This window comes from Ammodytes marinus (genome assembly GCF_949987685.1).
Source record: "Ammodytes marinus genome assembly, chromosome: 4".
In the NCBI taxonomy this organism is placed as follows: domain Eukaryota; kingdom Metazoa; phylum Chordata; class Actinopteri; order Uranoscopiformes; family Ammodytidae; genus Ammodytes; species Ammodytes marinus.
The window spans coordinates 20,117,964-20,136,746 of record NC_137233.1 but is presented as its reverse complement, the minus strand read 5'-3'; the positions used below and the strand labels follow the sequence as shown (position 1 = coordinate 20,136,746).

Below are 18,783 nucleotides of genomic sequence, written 5' to 3'. Positions count from 1 at the left end.
AGACAATTTTATGAGGTTCAAGGCTTAACAACATAATCCAACCAACTGTGTGTTTAAAGTCATCAGTTGTACATGCTGTTACAGGCATTAAAATCAACAAAACCACAAGGGTACCCATATTTTTGCACAGCCAGTTTTTCACATTTTATTTTATTTCATACAACCAAATACTGCTTTTCAAAAAATCTTTGTTTGGAAAACATCCCAGTACTTAGCTGTTCCTGGTAAATTAAAGACATACCACTTTTATCTTTTTTTTGTGAAAGCAGAGTCAATTATAATGCCGACTGAGAGGGGTTCCCAAACTTTTTCATATGACTGTATGCCAGTGCTTCTCAATTATTTTCTGTCATGCCCCCCCTAGGGGACAGAAATTTTTTCGCGCCCCCCCTAAATTGAAATACTATTGAGAACCTGCCAATATTTATTTATTTATCTGTACAAAACTACTGTATGAGTTTCTGGCACGAGCATTCTGCATACAATCACCTTATTATCAAATTAGATAACAAAAATTATCTGAGATAACTTCTGCAGCAAAAACATTCAAAGTTCAGTTTATTAGCTCAATTTTTAACATTTAAACAAGACTGCTCAGTCTGTGTGAATCTCAGGACATAGAAACAAGAGCAAATGATTCACTGAGGTTTGCATTTCATTCAAAACATTTTTAAACTGTAAACATAGTTAAGGTGGTGTTTTTTTATTATTATAGGCCAATAGGCCTTCTGTCATGCGATAACCAATAATTCATTAACGTTATTATTAGTCTACTTGCTTGATTTCTTTTTAAATAACCTACAGAGACACTTGGAGACATGTGGACATTTATTTACTGCAAATCGCGGCCTTTCGCGCGGATATGACCATACACAAGCACACATAGCGCTTGCTAGCACTTAAAAAAAAAAAAAAAAAAAACATTTTTTTTTTGTCAGTTGGAAATCAAGGCAGCCCGCGCCCCCCCTGACAACTCACGGCGCCCCCCCAGGGGAGCGCGCCCCACCATTTGAGAAGCACTGCTGTATGCCATGAAGCAATCTAAAAAAGAGAGATGTAATTCAAAATGATCCAGCTCAGCCTATGCTGCTGTGTTTTTAAACCATTGCATATATAAACTATATGTGAAGGCTGTTAGAATGAGATCCAATGTGTAGCTCCATACTGTGTTAGCAGTCACTCTTTCCATCACCCCTCCACTTCACAGCAGCAGCTAAAAGGAGGTCACACTCACACTCGGGAGATTTAGTTTCTGTTTCCTCACAACCAGCAGACAGTTCCTGACCAGCACCTCCCAAGAAAACTTCAATGACAGCGGACACTAAACCATCCATTGATTATTTGTTCATCAATGGATCAGTATAAGCTTTGATATTATACTTCAATTGCAAAGCCACACTCTTGCCTCTCTTAATTGACTCCATCTTAAAATAGCCTATAGGTAAATATGCAATAAGCTGAGCATTAGCAAGATTTAAAATATTCCAGCTTCCCACATCACGTGTATAAATTACACCTCCTCCATGCTTTTCATCCACCTCAGTCTTGAAGCTCACAGCACCTTGCCATTAGCCGTTTCCTTAAGAGTAAATATTGGAATGCTTGGACTACTCACTGATGAATGCATTCATTGGTATTTCACAGTCCCAGACCCTCAACCTCAATCCTACTGGCCATTTATTATTAATGGTAACCTAATAGCTGCTCCATGAGTTATTGCCTTTTGGGTATAACCTAGTAAGGATGCTGTCTCAACCACTGCCCTGTCAAGACTGCTCACTTTGGATCTGAACTGACACCATGCATATTGTATAAGACAATAGCAATGTGGATGCTGTTATGCCAAGACAAAAATTGTGTTGTGTGCCACTGCCAGATAAAATCTGTATTCAAAAGATAACAGCAAAATGTATCTGTGTTTTAGTGATTTCAAACCACAGTGTGGAAATATTGACCCTGTGGCTTAGTAGGTATAGGGTTGTCCATGAATTGCAGGGTTGGTGGTTTGATTCTATCCAAATCACTTTTTTGGCAGAATCAGTGAATATCTCCTCACCATCTGCTACCTGTCCGCACTGTGTGTGCGCTGAAAATAAATCTGGTGTTCATACACAGCCCAGAATCTATAAACGGATATGTAACCAATGGGGAGTCGGACCGAGCTCGGCAAAACAATTTTCCAACCAATCAGCTACAGGCAGCGTTTGTGACGTTAGTGTCTACAGTCCTATTGGATCGATAGTAAGTGGTCTGTTGTTGCTAAGGCAAGGCACGCAGAGCCTCTGAAGGAGCTGGAAGGTGGATTTGATTTGGTTGTCAGTTCAAATATCAACAGACTTTCTCTGGAATTGCGTACTCCACCTTTAACTCTTTAGGGAGATCCTCCATTTCAAAATTGAATGCATCCTCAGGGGACCATGAATCTCTGTACCAAATGTCATGGCAATCCATCCAATTTATATCGAGATATTTCGCTCTTGACCAAACTGATGGGCCGACCAACTAACATTGGCATTCCCAGTGAGTCATTCCCAGTGATATACTGTGTATATATACACATACAATTGTGCATGTGGTTTACCATATTATTTGTACACCCCTGACTGCAAGGCATACGGTGTAGGTTAGTGTCAGAGAGCCTCCAGTGGAAGGATTATACACAGCAGCTTCATCTACACATCCATGAATATGGAATTGTCAAGTCCTTGACTGTGACCTGGTTTCATTTCAAACAATATGTTTTACTGGTGTTTGAAGAAGTGTTTTATCCTCAGTGTGTTTGTATGTATAGGCCAAAACCAGCATTGAAATTGGAGAGCTTGCAGAAGTGCAAAAAGAGCAAAAAGTGTCTGTCTCGTCTCTTTTGCTTCCTGGTGCTTCCCTGCTTTCAAACCCCTCAATAATCCTTCACATAATTTACCCACAATGCCTTCCTCACTGCCAATTAAAAAGCTCTCCTCTCATCTTGCGTGAAATTTCTGGTCATATTTCACAGGAGGCTTATAAGGGAGAAACACAAACATGCATAATGAATCGTTCTGCATGAAAAAAGGCTAGCGGACATCTTTGATCTTTTATTATCAGCTGTGTAGGAACGTTGGAGAGTAGCACACATCTTCCTCTTATTCTTATCTGTTATTATATTTCTTTCTTACTCACAATTCCATGAATGAGATTTTTCAACAATTTTTCTTCAACATGCCATACCCCTGATACAATGTAACTCAATGTAACACACACGACATTAAGTTATGAACCAAAAAACTAAAATCCCTTTCCCTTTGACCTTTTTGTGATGACATTTTTCTAGTTTTGGAGCTCCCCCGTTCTGATGCCTGACAGATCCATTTTATTTGGCCTGTTTGGGCTGGTGGAATGTCAGACTACCACATACTTCAATCATAATGTTCTCATGACATCGTAGCAACAGTACCCTTGTGTGTAGACTTATGAAATAGGAATGAATGCTGTTTTTATTTTAATCCTTATGTACAGTGTGTTTGTCATTTTTTCCGTGACCTTAATTAATAATTGACAAGATAGTTAGTCTCTCTCCAAATACATGTTTACGTAGGAGTGAGCGCATGCACACACATTGATAAAGGTAAACTGTGAGTTAAAGGGGGCCCGTTGACTGGACCTTGTCAGGGGCCTAGCTATTTGTGTGGGCGGGCATGGACCCAGGTCCAAAAATGGGCGATGTCCAAATTGTATTTAGTGTAGGCTTCTGTTTTTCTTGTATATCTGCAAGTTTGTAACAAACAGGGTGTGACTGCGCTCAGTTCCCTTTAAGATCTTCTCTCTTTTCTTGGAAGATTAATGAAAGAACAAATCACGCATAGCAGGCCTGTCATCGGTTCAACTCGACACATGCCGTCTGAGACAATTGTGTCACTTAATATTGTCCTTCGTTCATAGGATAGAGTGGAGGCAATCCTGCCTGACCTTAACATACAAAGACGTGTGGTGTGCACAATAATGAATGAATAAGAAAAATCCTTTTATATAAAATTGTTGTGGGTGGCATCTCGTTATCTAATTACTGTGTGTGAGAAAGAGAGGGAGAAAGAAAGAGAGACACAGAGAGAGAGAGAGAGAGCGCAATGGAACAATAGAGACGTGAAGGCAGAGATGTCTGTGTCGAGTGCAGGCTTTAATTGGAAAGGGAGAAAGAAGAAGAGGCAAGTGATGTTGCTATAACCTACTTTAATACTTTTTTCTCTCTTATGTTTTTTCTTCTTTCATTTCTCTTGTTTCCATTCATTAGCTGCTGGCTGCCTGTACACCCACACAATAGAGCAGCTAGTGCCAGTGCAATGAAGAGAAAGTGTGTGATTAAAGTTGTAATACCCTTTGCCCTTATTTAATTTTTTGATTGCAACGACAGAGTCGTGAGTGCTGCAGTTACCCAAAATCCCTTTCTTGGGTTTTCTGTTGAAAGCTCTTTGAATTTGGTGCTGGTAAATGCTTTGTCAGTCCAGTAATGTTGATGTCACTATACTCCTGTTAAATCTCCAGAATTCCTTCAGTATTACAATGTGCACTTTAGGATTTTTTTTCTCCAGGAAAGACCCCTGATACCAAGTCCTGGGTTCATAAATGATGAGTTTGTACACAGCCGTGGTATAATTTATGCATAAGTGCGCTAAAAAAATAAACATGCTTGGAGAATGTGTGCTGGTCAGGCTTACTGTACTTCGGCACAGATGTACAGATTGTAGATACAGTGTGAGATATGTCTATTGAGATAAGTCAACCAAAAGAGAAACTATATATATATAAAAGAGTATTATCTTAGCCATTTTGACTTTGCATTAGGAGTGACCTCGATAGTCTATTCGTCGACTCAATTCCAAAGTGCCCTGATTCCACTGCCAAATCTCACAGTTGAATAGTCGCAAAATGTGGACATGAAACATGGATCATTCTATTGCGGCTTTAAGGGGGGGCGCTGAATGTCTGATTTTACATGGGATTACTTAGTCTCTGATAAATCATGATACGTCACCTATTGTGGTATAGATATTAGCCTTTTATTCCGCTAAAATCTTTTTGAAAATAACTCATGAGCTTTTTAATCAATCTCGTTAGTGTGCGAGAATAAATTACCATTATAGACTAAGTGGCAATAAAGTGAATTCTCATGTCAATATGAGAAGACAAGTTGTAATTGGGTGTTTCAGCCCCTTTTTCTGGTGTGAGAAAAATGGAAATCAATGTGGCAAATGAGAATATGGATCAATGAGCAGAAGAAAACGGTGAATCGACAAACATGACCAATCAGACTTCATTCGACTATGTAAATTCTAAGTCGGGACAGCCACAGTGTGCATGCATTAGCGTTTCCACACCCACTACATTATTTAAGTTAACATAAAAAGCAGCCCAAACTACACATACACAAACCTTTGTGAACAGGGTTGTCAGCCATAACAAACTTGGCTCCAAATATTTTGACCTACAATTGGATTCTGAAGAAAATAAAGGGGAAAGCTCTTTTTTAAAGCATAACCGAAAAATGTTCCTCTCAAGAGACCAGAGTCAACAATTCCACTAACACAGACTGTCCGTGTATTCAATTTGATACAGTTGATGCCTGTGTGCCCTAAATCTCAACTGTCATTCAAGGAATAGTTTATGGTCATACAAATATCTTTGTAGTTGTATCTGAAGCAACTGCACACATACAATGAGATACCTTTTTAAAAGTCAGGAATATGATTTTCACATCACCCCAAGATATGATAGCAGCGCTCTGACCTTCCAAGCAACCTTTACAGGTGATTGTTCAAATGGATTACAAAAATATATCTGATAAAAGCAGGCTGCTACCGTTTGAGTGAACATGCCCCTTTACCATTGCCTGATCATTTTAAGTCATTTCCTCACACACTAGCCACTTCAATTTCCTACTTAATTTCCCTTCTGTGCTTCCCACTTATCACCAATCTGACTCGCATCCCCTCTTGCCTATTCCCAAACACTTAGCAATTCCATACCTTCCACTTTTGTACCTTCTCTTGAGAACATGAAAGCTATTCATCAGAGAGCTGTGTAATCGAATGAGCTTTTTTCGGACTGTCAGTGGCCCTGTCAGCTCGACAAAATCAGTGGGTGACATGGAGAGAGAAAGAGCAAGGTATGGAGGATGTGTGTCAGCGCTTCACCTCCCTTCTCTTCCCTCGGCCCCTGCCTTGTATATAAGTGAACATCAGCTCTCACATGTAGAAAGCATTATATGAGAGGAGCCACTTTATAACCTCACATGTGGTCAGTAATGGACACACGTGGACACACGCTCAAACACAGATGTGCTCTTGCCTCTCCTCTATGTCCATTGTAGACATGAGTAAGTTTCCATGACCACAATAAAAAAAACAGGTTTACATGGTTCAGTCAATTAGTTGGATTTCTTTCCAAGTAGATGACGTCTTTTTTATCATTTAAACATTCCGTCAACATGTCATCGCTAATGGCTTCTTTTCTGTGTTTAAAAAATAATAATTTGCTGAAATGTGCTGTCAACATGCTGTTGCTTGTAGCTCTGCTGCCGGTCAAGGCTGTCCTTATGTGGGAGATTTTAGATTTACAAAACATGTTATGTTACTTAATGCTCCCAGTCTTTGAAAATTGCAAATTTTGTCTTTGTTGATTTAAAAGTGTGTGTCTGATTTTCAAGAAAAATCCCTGACGTTTATGCTCCACTTAAAAATATAAAAACCCAGGTGGCCCTGAGAGCTGACTACAACTTAAGAAAAACACATGCAAATAGACAAAACACAAGCAAATTTGATCTTCATCTACATCATCATCAATTTGACAATGCATGCACTGCATCAAAAAAGCGCTGCAGATAGACTGCAACACAACACTTTAAGAAAAAGCACCCAAAAAAACCCCACAAAAGTGCAATTTGCAGGTATAGGAGGAAATATTTTCACAAACGAAAGCGGAGAGCATCGTGGGTAAATGCTGCTGGTACAGAGTAAGTGATGTGACTGTTGTGTGGGCTGGTGTAATAAGGAGCAGCCCTGTCTCTTGTGTGGACGGGGAATGAGGGCTCAGTGCACACATGCATTCTGTTGAGTCCATGGTGTGTGGAGCGGACGGGGAAAGCTCCTTGTGAAGCTTGAAGGAGGAGATGCTCCTCAGAGTCCCAGCTGAAGCTCCTCTTTGTCCCAACTGGTGCGTGTGTGGAGCGAGGCCGCTGCACACTGGACAGAGGAGAAGCTGTAGAGACCCGAGCAGAGTCTCTCTTCAGGAGGGATTCAATGGAGAAAGGACTGCTGAACTTCACTGAACACCTGACCTGAACCTCTCTGCAGCCCACAGCTTCAGGAGGAACTTTGGAGGCCAACTCGGGGAAGAGATGCAGGAGTCCTTTGTAGTGACGACGCACCATCTTTGCTGTGATGTGACCCGGCTCCAGTTTCCAGTAGTTTTTTCTTACTGTCCAGCATGTCTGGAAACAGTGGAATCTTGACAACACATTTGTTACACGATAAACAGACTCTGATGCTGTTCTTTATGGATCTCCTGTCTACACCGACTGGTGCCAGCTTGTCCATCAACTGAGAGAAAGTGAGCATCTTGCTCCAAGCAATGATAACTTTGTAATAAAACTTAACAATGTACCTGTGCAAAATACATCAACTATAGCCACTTCAATGAACAAATACTTTATGGATTCTGTTAACGAGATAACACAACAGTTTACCCCCCCCCCCCCCCCCCCCCCAAACTGTATATATAACCTTCCTAACCCCAATCATGCAGCTTTTAAGATAGCGGAAATATCTGAAGTAGAGGTGATGAACATTATTAACTCCCTCAAACGGTCAAAATCAAAAGATGTGTCTGGACTCGACACAAATTTTATAAAATTGTATAAAGACTCATTCATTTTACCAATTACACATTTGCTTAATTTATCCTTTAAACAAAGTTTAGTTCCCTCAGCGTGGAAGCTTGCTGTTATCACCCCAATTTTTAAATCTGGTGATAAAACAGAAATGGCAAATTACCGACCTATCAGTATTCTACCCGTAATTTCCAAAATAGCAGAGAAGTGGGTCGCAAAACAACTGAATATACACTTAAATAATGGCCACACATCCCTGCATCCATTGCAGTTTGGGTTTCGTAACCACCATTCCACAGAGTCCGCAAACTGCATTTTGGTTGAAAAAAATCAAAGGCCTTCTTGACAGGAATGCCTGTGTAGGTGCTGTTTTCCTGGACCTTAAGAGGGCTTTTGATACCGTCAACCATAGTGTTCTTATCTCAAATTTAACTTGTTACAATTTTTCCCAGGAAGCACTACTGTGGTTTGAATCATACTTATCAATTAGAAAAAAATGCGTGTCCATCTCTGGCACCAAATCTTCTTACCTTGACTGTTGAACAGGGGTCCCACAAGGGAGTATTTTGGGACCTATTTTATTCACTATGTATATAAATGACCTACCGGAAGTGTGTAGAAATGTAAACATTCAAATGTATGCTGACGATGCCGTTGTTTTTCCACAGGGCAGGAATACTACAAATAATACAAATTTTAACAACAGCTATGACCCAAGTGCAAAGCTGAGTCAAAGATTCATGTCGCCAACTAAACGCAAAGAAAACGGTCTGCATGATGTTCACTAAACAGCCAACCAGCCTTCAGCAGTCTGGTGTTTACCTGGACGGTGAACAGCTTAGTTTAGTTAATGAGTTTAAATATTTGGGCCTAACATTGGACACAACATTAACATTTAAAAAACATATCAAACAATTAAAAAAGATGGTACATTTTACTATACACAATTTCAGACAAGTTAGATCCTCCATGAATATAAATGCTGCTTGAATGTTTTTACACACATATTGAATACTGTATAACCACATGGTCACTTGCCTCTGGCACAACACTTAAACCAATACAATCTCTTTTTAAAAAAGCCATATTCATTTCACCATTGCATTGTTTTAGATAAACATAATTTATTACATTTTCATAACTTTGTTTATTTTAAAAATGCATGTTTTATATATAAAATTTTGAACGGACTTGCTCCTCCTCCTTTGAAAGACTTTATTAAGCTGAAGACTGCGAGTGGGACTGGCACCAGGGCCACAGCCCGAGGAGACTGTGACGTCCCATACAGACGTACTACATTCGGACAAACTAAATATAAATATATATATAATCGAACTAAATATTGGAATACTCTCCCACTCACAATAAGAGACTCACAAAATTATTCAACCTTCAAAACACACCTCAAACAGTGGATAAAAGAAAACCAAGTCTGTGACCACCTTTAAACTCTCTTATTTTCTTGTGTTATTTGTGCCTTTGTATATGCAGGGTTCGACATAACGTATAGCCCGATGGCCCGGGGCCAGTAAAATCATATGCAGGGCAAGTTGATTGGCCAGTCACTGGCCCGGGCGGGACAGTGACTGGCCAATCACAGTTCAGTATCTTTTTGTAGACTACATCATGGTTCATTGAAATGCGCGTTGAGAGTCGGAATGAAAGCAGTGTTTATTTAAGACTCAATATAATAAACCTAATATAAAATATATTTTTTAATGAAAGGCCAGTGGACAAACGATGCGTGGGCGTTTTGACAGGCGGAGCAACAAGCGGGTGCACTCTCGCTCCGTTGGCAGAGCTGCCTACCGTCAGCCTGCGAGTCGACAAATCAATCGACTTAATCTGCCCCCTTTCTTTCTTCCCACAGCAGAGGTTGAGGTGCAGAAAATGATAACTGCGCTTTTCCTTTAGCTGCCGCCGTAATGTTACAGTATTTGCATCCAAGCCCCAATGGTAAAACAAATGAGAGGCGTTATTTAAACGCTGTGAATGCGTCTCCGGTGATTGTGTCGGTTGTAGACAGAAACGAACGGAGGGACTCGGCTCACTGTACAGTTCCTATAGTCGCGCAGTTTGGCACTGTGTTTTCAGGCTCGAGACATTCAATCAGATCGCGGAAGTCTTTCCCATTGAAATCGCTAACGGGGAGAATATCCCCGGTTATTATTTTAGCCACAAACCACAGTTCATCTGCGTGGCGGCTCACTCGCTGGCGAGATCACACGGTGAAACGCTGCTGTGATCGGACGAAGGCATTGTGTGTTTCTAAGGTGATTTAACCTCAAAGTCTTAGACGAGCGTTTAACGTAGCCTATGCTGCATATTTTGCACTGCATTGTTTTTTATCAATAGTTTGAAAAAATGGTCCCGACCCACACCGGACTCTTATGTGAAGCTGACACTTCATGGAGAAGTGACACTCCTGCAGCGCGCTCACGACCAGACGTGAACCGTACACGGTGAAATCTCCCATAAAAAAACTGCATAACCCACTGATTTTCGGATTTCTATTCTATTTTTAAAGTCAACTTGAGCGCAAGTGGAAAACCGGTCATTCGGTCGACACATTCTCATCCCTAATGCATATAGAGAAAGTAATAAAAACAGCCTACCACACCACAAAGAATGATCAGACCTTCATCTCTTATTTTTTTTTTATGTTTGAACATGACTTCTGCAGGTGAACTATTCATTAAACTGCCCAAATTCAAGAATAAAAACAACCATCAAACTACTGGACTTTAAAATACTGGCCGACTCTTTTAACATACTTTCAGTTGTAGGCTTCTAATTCAATATGTTTGCCTGGTTTTATATTATGTGTATGAGCAATATCAACATTTCATATAGGCTAATTAACTAAAAGAAAATAGATATTCCCTTTAGATCTGGTTATCTTTCTTTATTTTTCTAATACAGGTATTATAATTATTGACACTAAATTATGAAGAAAAAAAAAGTGTGTGCAGGGCCAGTGAAAATATACAAGGGGCCAGTAAAACTCGGATCCACTGGCCCGGCGGGCCAGTAGGAAAAAAAAGTTATGTTGAACCCTGATATGTATTTATATATATTTTTTTATTTTTTTTTAACCTGTGTTTCTTTGCATGCCAGGGACAACAGATGAAATCTAGCACTTTTGATAAAATCTGGCATTTCTACAGCTGTTACTGTTACAACTGTTCATGAATATGCATTGTCCCTGACAAAAATTGGTTAGGGATTAACGGTATACATAGCTAGCTGTGGTCATAGGATTTCTCATTATCGGTAATAGCTACTATCTGATAACGCATATCGGTTTATGCTGTTTACATGAGCACTTGAATGATTAGATGTGGTGACTCCATTAATCAAATAATGATCAATGTATTAGTGTGCGGAGATGCAGAGAATCAGTGTCATAATTTGCAACAATTTTTCTGACCTATCTTCGTCCTGCAGAATTCAACAGAAAGTTCCTTTATTAATAATAATAATAATAATAATAATAATAATAATAATAATAATAATAATAATAATAATACTTTTTATTTATGGGGATTTTTCAGGCCACTCATGGACACCCTTGATTCCTCTTAAACTTGTATTTTTGATGTATCTTTTGTTTCACAATGTGTTTTTTAAAAAAATTAGGTAATTAACTGAGGAAATGCTTAATTGATGACAAAGACCTGATGGTTATCCTCTGCCTCTGACAGTTTTAAATTATGAAATTATGTAAACATAACACATTAAGTTATGACTTGAGCTTTTTCTTCAGTTTTCCCTGGCTTGTTCCTGTACTGTTGTGTATAGGCTAGTTTGTGTCTTTAACAGCACATACTGTAAATCCAGTTTCACAGATGAGTGCTGCTGACAACATGGCACACACATTTCTTTCTGTATATAACATTTAAAATAATGTATATGTTGGTATTTTCAAGGCATGGTATGAAACGTATAATCAGTAACTAGAAGCGTGTTCTTTCTTGCTTGCACTCTAAATTTAACCAGTAACCTACATTTCATGGTAGCTTATGCATAAAAACAACAATCTGTGTCAGTGTTTTATAAAAACATAATTTTGTTATGATCTCATGGTAATAACAAGCGCTACAATAAATCTGTGGGAAGCACATTCTTGCAAACAGATTAGATACGATAACAGCAGCTGATATCAAGAGACTGGGTGGATGAAAATGTCCAGCAGCAGTGGACAAACTTGAAGGTGGCATCGGGCTCACTACATTATCTAGAGGAGATCTCATTTGTCATTGACATGGACGAGACAGCAATTCTGTATCTGAATAGGAGAACAATTCTTCCTAGAGATTTAGTTTGAATGCTACATTGTCCAGTGCCATTAGTAACTGGATTTTGAGTGCACCTGCATTTTGTTGTATGTTTTGTACAATGACAGCAAAAAATCGTATTCTGGTTCGTAACCAGTTGTGAACCGGTCTGCTCTCCTGGCTAACGCTAAACGCTATACCATGAAGAGGGAAAGGGGCCAAACCCTTGGAAGGGTTTTATGAAATAATGTAAGCTTTTGAACTTGAGATCAAATGATATATTAGACAAAAGTAAATAATCTTTACATTGAAAAGTTTTATGAAGTAAAATGAATGCAGAAAACAGAAAAACAAATGAATATAGAGACGTGTAGAATGCATTATCTGTCAAGAGCTGAAACTTCCACCAGCAGAGAAACGTTTCAGACACACAAGCTTCCCTGCCATGACGAGAAACATTTTTCACATAATTATTGCACTAAACAGATCTACAGTCTATTATTCAGATATTTGAACATATAGATAGAATAGAAAGTGATTGAACAACCACGTGATTCAATCATTGTGGAGCTTAATGTTAGAAATAATTAGCATAAGATGGTAAACATGGTTAACATTACACCTTAAAATCGGCATGGTGACACTGTCATTGTACAAGCATACTGACTGAGGCTTCGCAGCTAATGTGACTCTAGTCTCTTTGGTGGCTTTCACACTTGATAGTCCTCTTCTAGTTTTCTCCCTTGGTTCGCACCAGATGTGAGAATGATACATTGGTTAGTTTTTCAGCAGGTTCAGTTCACTTTTACGCCTATCGTTTCCTCTTGTTTGAATCAGTGGTGAAGTGAATCATCAATCCACTTCTAAAATCTGCTTTGTGTTCAGTCTGATCACGTTTTCAGAGAATGAACAAGGATCTTTGAAGATGAGGCACACATTTCACGAAAGCTCATCTGCTAGATGGTATAAATAGTATTAGACACCAGAAGAAGTGCTGAGCAGAAAACAGCACAGGCTCCCTGCTGGACAGGGGGGATTCCTACCTTTGAAAAATTACTTCAGAACTAGATTCTCTCATTTCGATACAATTACTGAGATTGTTCCATTATTCATCACTGGATGAAACATCCAGTCTCCCCGGAGACAAATTAGAGCTGTGATTAGACAGAAGATTGGTAGCGTGGCTCCACAGCAGGAGTCCTCTTTTACATCCTGTGTTATAATTGTGAGTGGTGAGGATTTGAACCGGGGTCAGAATACTGGCCTATCTTGATCACCTCCATCTACAGTACATGTATGTGAGTGTCATCCTGCTATATCAAGGACGAGGATATCAGAAACCATGCAGCCTGCTGCATGAAGAATGTATAATGGTCAAACTAATTAAACCTGTTACTCCCCACGTCTGATATGTTAGAATGGTAAATTTGCAAAACAGTTTTTCACATTTTAAGCGTTTATGTTTGGGTTTTAAATCATTGCCAAAATGACAATTCTTTTTTTCATAGTTTTCGTTCTCAAATGTGTCTTTTTGATTCGTACTTTTACTCTCATTTTTTATTGTGGAAAAAAGTTTATCATGTTTTGTTTTGTCATATTGCTGACATTATAAACAATCTGAGTAGTACATAATTGTTAGTTTTCAACAAGTATTCCATTCCTCCATCGTAATAAGACAGAAAATTACCTTGACCAACTGCTGGGGCAGGAAATACAAATAACTTCAGCAGGAGTCTTTATTGCTTTTGTTGTCCTCAATTATTGCTCAGCATCTCTCTCTCTCTGTCTCTCTCTCTATTACTCTCTCGCTCTGTCTCTCTCTCTCTCACACACAGTGGGATTCCCGGGAAGAAGTGCGGAACCATCGTCTTCACAGCTGAGGAGCTCAGTAACTGCCGGGTTAGTTTCTCCAGGCTTACACACACACACACACACACACGCACACGCACACACACACACACACACACACACACACACACACACACACACACACACACACACACACACACACACACACACACACACGTACCAAATGACCACACAGATTTTAATAAGTTTGCCATCTGAAGTTAGTGGAAGGAAAGTAAATTTGTACATTTTCTTCAAAGCAATGAGAGCTTTCCATGAATTAGTTATCCAGTCTCATAGTTCCCGTTTTTATGTCACAATGGGTAAATCAAACAGACACACACACGCACACACACACACACACACACACACACACACAAAGATGCTATGTGTTACAGCCATTTTTTAAGTTAAATTAGTGTATGAGTTGTTGACTGTTTATTTGGGGTAATTGAATTATTAGATGGCAGGGGGCGTGGTTTGGGCCACCTGCTAATTGCACTGGAGAATGGTAGCCTGGTAGTCCAGCCAAGTCACGACATGAGTAGGAACTGTGGTTGAACATCATTTTGACCACTTTAAGCCACTTGAAGTTAAATGTTTGTTTTCGCCAGCAACTTAAGCTTTTTCGTTTAGTTTATATTTATTTGTTATTTTGGGAAACCTTTTGTACTCATTTTTGGAAACCTTTTTGTTCGACAATAAATACTTTTTGGATGCAAGAAAACTACGTTTCGAAGTGCGTATCTCAAAACACCACAGTTAATGCCCCGGAGGCATCATCGTGTAGGATGCCGTGACACTATGGGATTACAGTATGCACTTTTACATCCAAATATATGCAATTGCTTCCAGGATGGTAATGATTTGAACACCGAGGCTGCAGTTCAACCTTTCTCACACCATATCATGCACCTGAACGTGAGGAAGGTTCCTTAGGGGTTGGAAAAAACATCCCTGGTAAAATATTTTTTAATTGTTTTCAAGGACCAAATTTCAAATTCTAGGTAGCGGATGGTGGGTAGATGAGCTGATTTTGACTAAACGTGTTATGGATTACATTCGCTTAGTATGCCTTTGACTTTAAAGTTGAGCAGCATTATGTTTTTTCCATCCTCAATCAGCTCCCCCCCCAGTTACACGATATGAAGTCTATATCAGTGTAGCAACTTCCTTGGCCCTGGCCCAGTTGGAAGAGGTGAGCTTCAGCACGGTACAGATGCTCATGAACGAGCACAGGCATAGTAGACCTGCCCTCAGTTTTTATATATATATATATATATATATATATATATATATATATATATATATATATATATATATATATATATATATATATGTATATATGTATATAGTTTATATGCATTTATTCCATTGAAGGACATAAACAAATGTTTTTGCATTGGTTTGATGCTGCAGATTTGGCCAGATGAAAATATATAAAAAAAAAAACTTATAGGCTACTCAGTAAATATAAAGCGATCCACCTTCTAATAAATTGCATTGTTTTCTACCCTTGGCCTGTGTATATCTCAGGACGACACTGATGTATAGGAAAAGTGCTGCGGAATGAGGAGTGGGGTTTTACAGTCACAATGTGTTCTGTCTGGTCAGGAAGGTAAAAGGTCTTCAAGTGATACATCTAGTCCAAATTGAGCTAATAAGTTAATGTTTTTTTTAGGGCTGTCAAACGATTAAACATTTTAATCAGATTAATCACAGGATTCTGTGGATTAATCACGATTAATTTTACCATTCGAAATATGCCCGAAAAATTCGAATTTTCTCTGTATATTGTTGTAAAGATAAAGGACAGAAGGTGGATGTACATTTAAAATTAGAATTTTTATTAATTGAAAATCCAAATGATGGTCAAACTAAAATATATACCTACCACACCATAATTCAATTGGTCTGTCTCTTTACTATGTCTTTGGGCAAATATAGGCTATATAATGGCATTTATTTGGTGAATCTATAGGTTGTGCATTCTTGAATACAACTTGATTACAGTCCGCGGTGTGTGTGTGTGTGTGTGTGTGTACGCGCGAACACGTCCTAGGGGACTGTTCATGTGTGCCAGGAAGCCAACGTTATGTTGATGTCTACCCACACACACCTCTGAAACCTGCAGACGTTTGTGTCTTCGCGGGCTCTGAACAGAGCGGACAATGTTTCTCCTCCTGTTGCTCCCGACATCAACTGTCACCCGCGGCAGTTGATTTTATATACTATCTATGCCTCCGACACAGACGTGACCATTAGCAGTTTAAAACACGGCATGGGCTAGCGTGCTGTGATGTTTGGCTGCGCGCAGCTACTGATCCTGGGTCAGCTGCAACGTTTGAGTGGCTGTAGTACAGAGCCGGTTGGATGTACGGGGCGGATCAATCTGCACATGCGTTAATTGCGATAAAAAAAATTAACGCATTAATTCCAGAAATTAATCACCTTGCGTTAACGCGATAATTTTGACAGCCCTAGTTTTTTTTCAATGTCCAAATATAAGTTTGAAATAAACTATTATTGGAAAGAATGAATAGTAGGGTGTAAAATAAACTGTTGTTCCCCTACAGGACATAGCAACCATGCAGCTTTGTGCCAACAAGCTGGATAAAAAGGATTTCTTTGGCAAGTCCGACCCTTTCCTCGTCTTCTACCGCAGCAATGAGGATGGAACGTGAGTGTGTGTGTGTGTGAGGTGTCTGTCCTTATTTAAAGCCTCTGGACACCTGGTCTAAAATAGTCAAAGTCAATATACACTCAACAAAAATATAAACGCAACACTTTTGTTTTTGCTCCCATTTTTCATGAGATGGACTTAAAGATCTAAAATGCATTCCAGATACACAATATTACCATTTCTCTCAAACATTGTTCACAAATCTGTCTAAATGTGTGATAGTGAGCACTTCTGCTTTGCTGAGATAATCCATCCCACCTCACAGGTGTGCCACATCAAGATGCTGATCTGACATCATGATTAGTGCACAGGTGTGCCTTAGACTGTCCACAATAAAAGGCCACTCTGAAATGTGCATTTTTTTGCTTTATTGGGGGTCTGGGGACTCCCAGTCAGTATCTGGTGTGACCACCATTTGCCTCATGCAGTGCAACACATCTTCTTTGCATAGAGTTTATCAGATTGTCAATTGTGGCCTGTGGAATGTTGGTCCACTCCTCTTCAATGGCTGTGCGAAGTTGCTGGATATTAGTGGGAAGTGGTGCACGCTGTCGTATACGCCGGTCAAGCACATCCCAAACATGCTCAATGGGTGACATGTCCGGTGAGTATGCTGGCCATGCAAGAACTGGGACATTTTCAGCTTCCAAGAATTGTGTACAGATCCTTACATGGGGCCGTGCATTATCTTGCTGAAACGTGAGGTGATGTTCATGGATGTATGGCACAACAATGGGCCTCAGGATCTCATCACGGTATCTCTGTGCATTCAAAATGCCATCAATAAAATGCACCTGTGTTCTTCGTCCATAACAGATGCCTGCCCATACCATAACCCCACCACCACCATGGGCCACTCGATCCACAACATTGACATCAGCAAAGCGCTCACCCACACGACGCCACACACGCTGTCTGCCATCTGCCCTGAACAATGTAAACCGAGATTCATCCGTGAAGAGAACACCTCTCCAACGTGCCAGACGCCATCGAATGTGAGCATTTGCCCACTCAAGTCTGTTACGGCGACGAGCTGGAGTCAGGTCAAGACCCCGATGAGGACGACAAGCATGCAGTTGAGCTTCCCTGAGACGGTTTCTGACAGTTTGTGCAGAAATTGTTTGGTTATGCAAACCAATTGTTTCAGCAGCTGTCTCAGTGGCTGGTCTCAGACGATCTTGGAGGTGAACCTGCTGGATGTGGAGGTCCTGGGCTGGTGCGGTTACACGTGGTCTGCGGTTGTGAGGCCGGTTGGATGTACTGCCATATTCTCTGAAACGCCTTTGGAGACGGCTTATGGTGGAGAAATGAACATTCAATGCACGAGCAACAGATCTGGTTGACATTCCTGCTGTCAGCATGCCAATTGCACGCTCCCTCAATGCTTGTGGCATCTGTGGCATTTTGCTGTGAGACAAAACTGCACATTTCAGGGTGGCCTTTTATTGTGGACAGTCTAAGGCACACCTGTGCACTAATCATGATGTCAGATCAGCATCTTGATGTGGCACACCTGTGAGGTGGGATGGATTATCTCAGCAAAGCAGAAGTGCTCACTATCACACATTTAGACAGATTTGTGAACAATGTTTGAGAGAAATGGTAATATTGAAAATCTTTAAATCAATCTCATGAAAAATGGGAGCAAAAACAAAAGTGTTGCGTTTATATTTTGTTGAGTGTATGATATCAGAGTTGGATGTCTTAATACGCTTTTACAAAGATCTGATTGAAAATATTATATATTATAAAACCTAGTTAAAAAAACAGCTTTTTTTTACTGTCTAGACCGTTTGACAGGACTGTGTGGGTGTGGCCACATCAAAGTCATTGTTTTTGTAAGAACGTTAGACAACGTAGAGACCTTCTGTGATTGGTTCAAAATACTAACTGTGTCATAAGAACCAGAGTGTAGCTCACCTCATTTAAACCAAATGTCTCAAAAACAATTCAAACTTAAATGACAAGATCATTTCATTTGGATTGATGAATATGCCTAACTCTTTTCAGATGCTTACTATCATGCAACTAACTCCCCAAAATACACATTTAGAAGGATTCTGAGGATTTGGGTTTACAGTGGCTTTAATGACTGTAAATCCTTTATTGAAAAG

General features: G+C 39.8%; 1 protein-coding gene across 1 annotated transcript in view; it reads left to right on the top strand.

Moving 5' to 3' along the window:
• The window catches only part of LOC307249724 (copine-9-like), a gene marked incomplete at both ends in the record, with an annotated part of 148,692 nt that overhangs the window by 93,041 nt on the left and 36,868 nt on the right, over positions 1-18,783 (top strand). Inside the window, 2 exon segments of the mRNA XM_080026575.1 lie at positions 13,974-14,037; positions 16,563-16,666. Coding sequence (XP_079882701.1) covers positions 13,974-14,037; positions 16,563-16,666 — 168 coding nt within the window.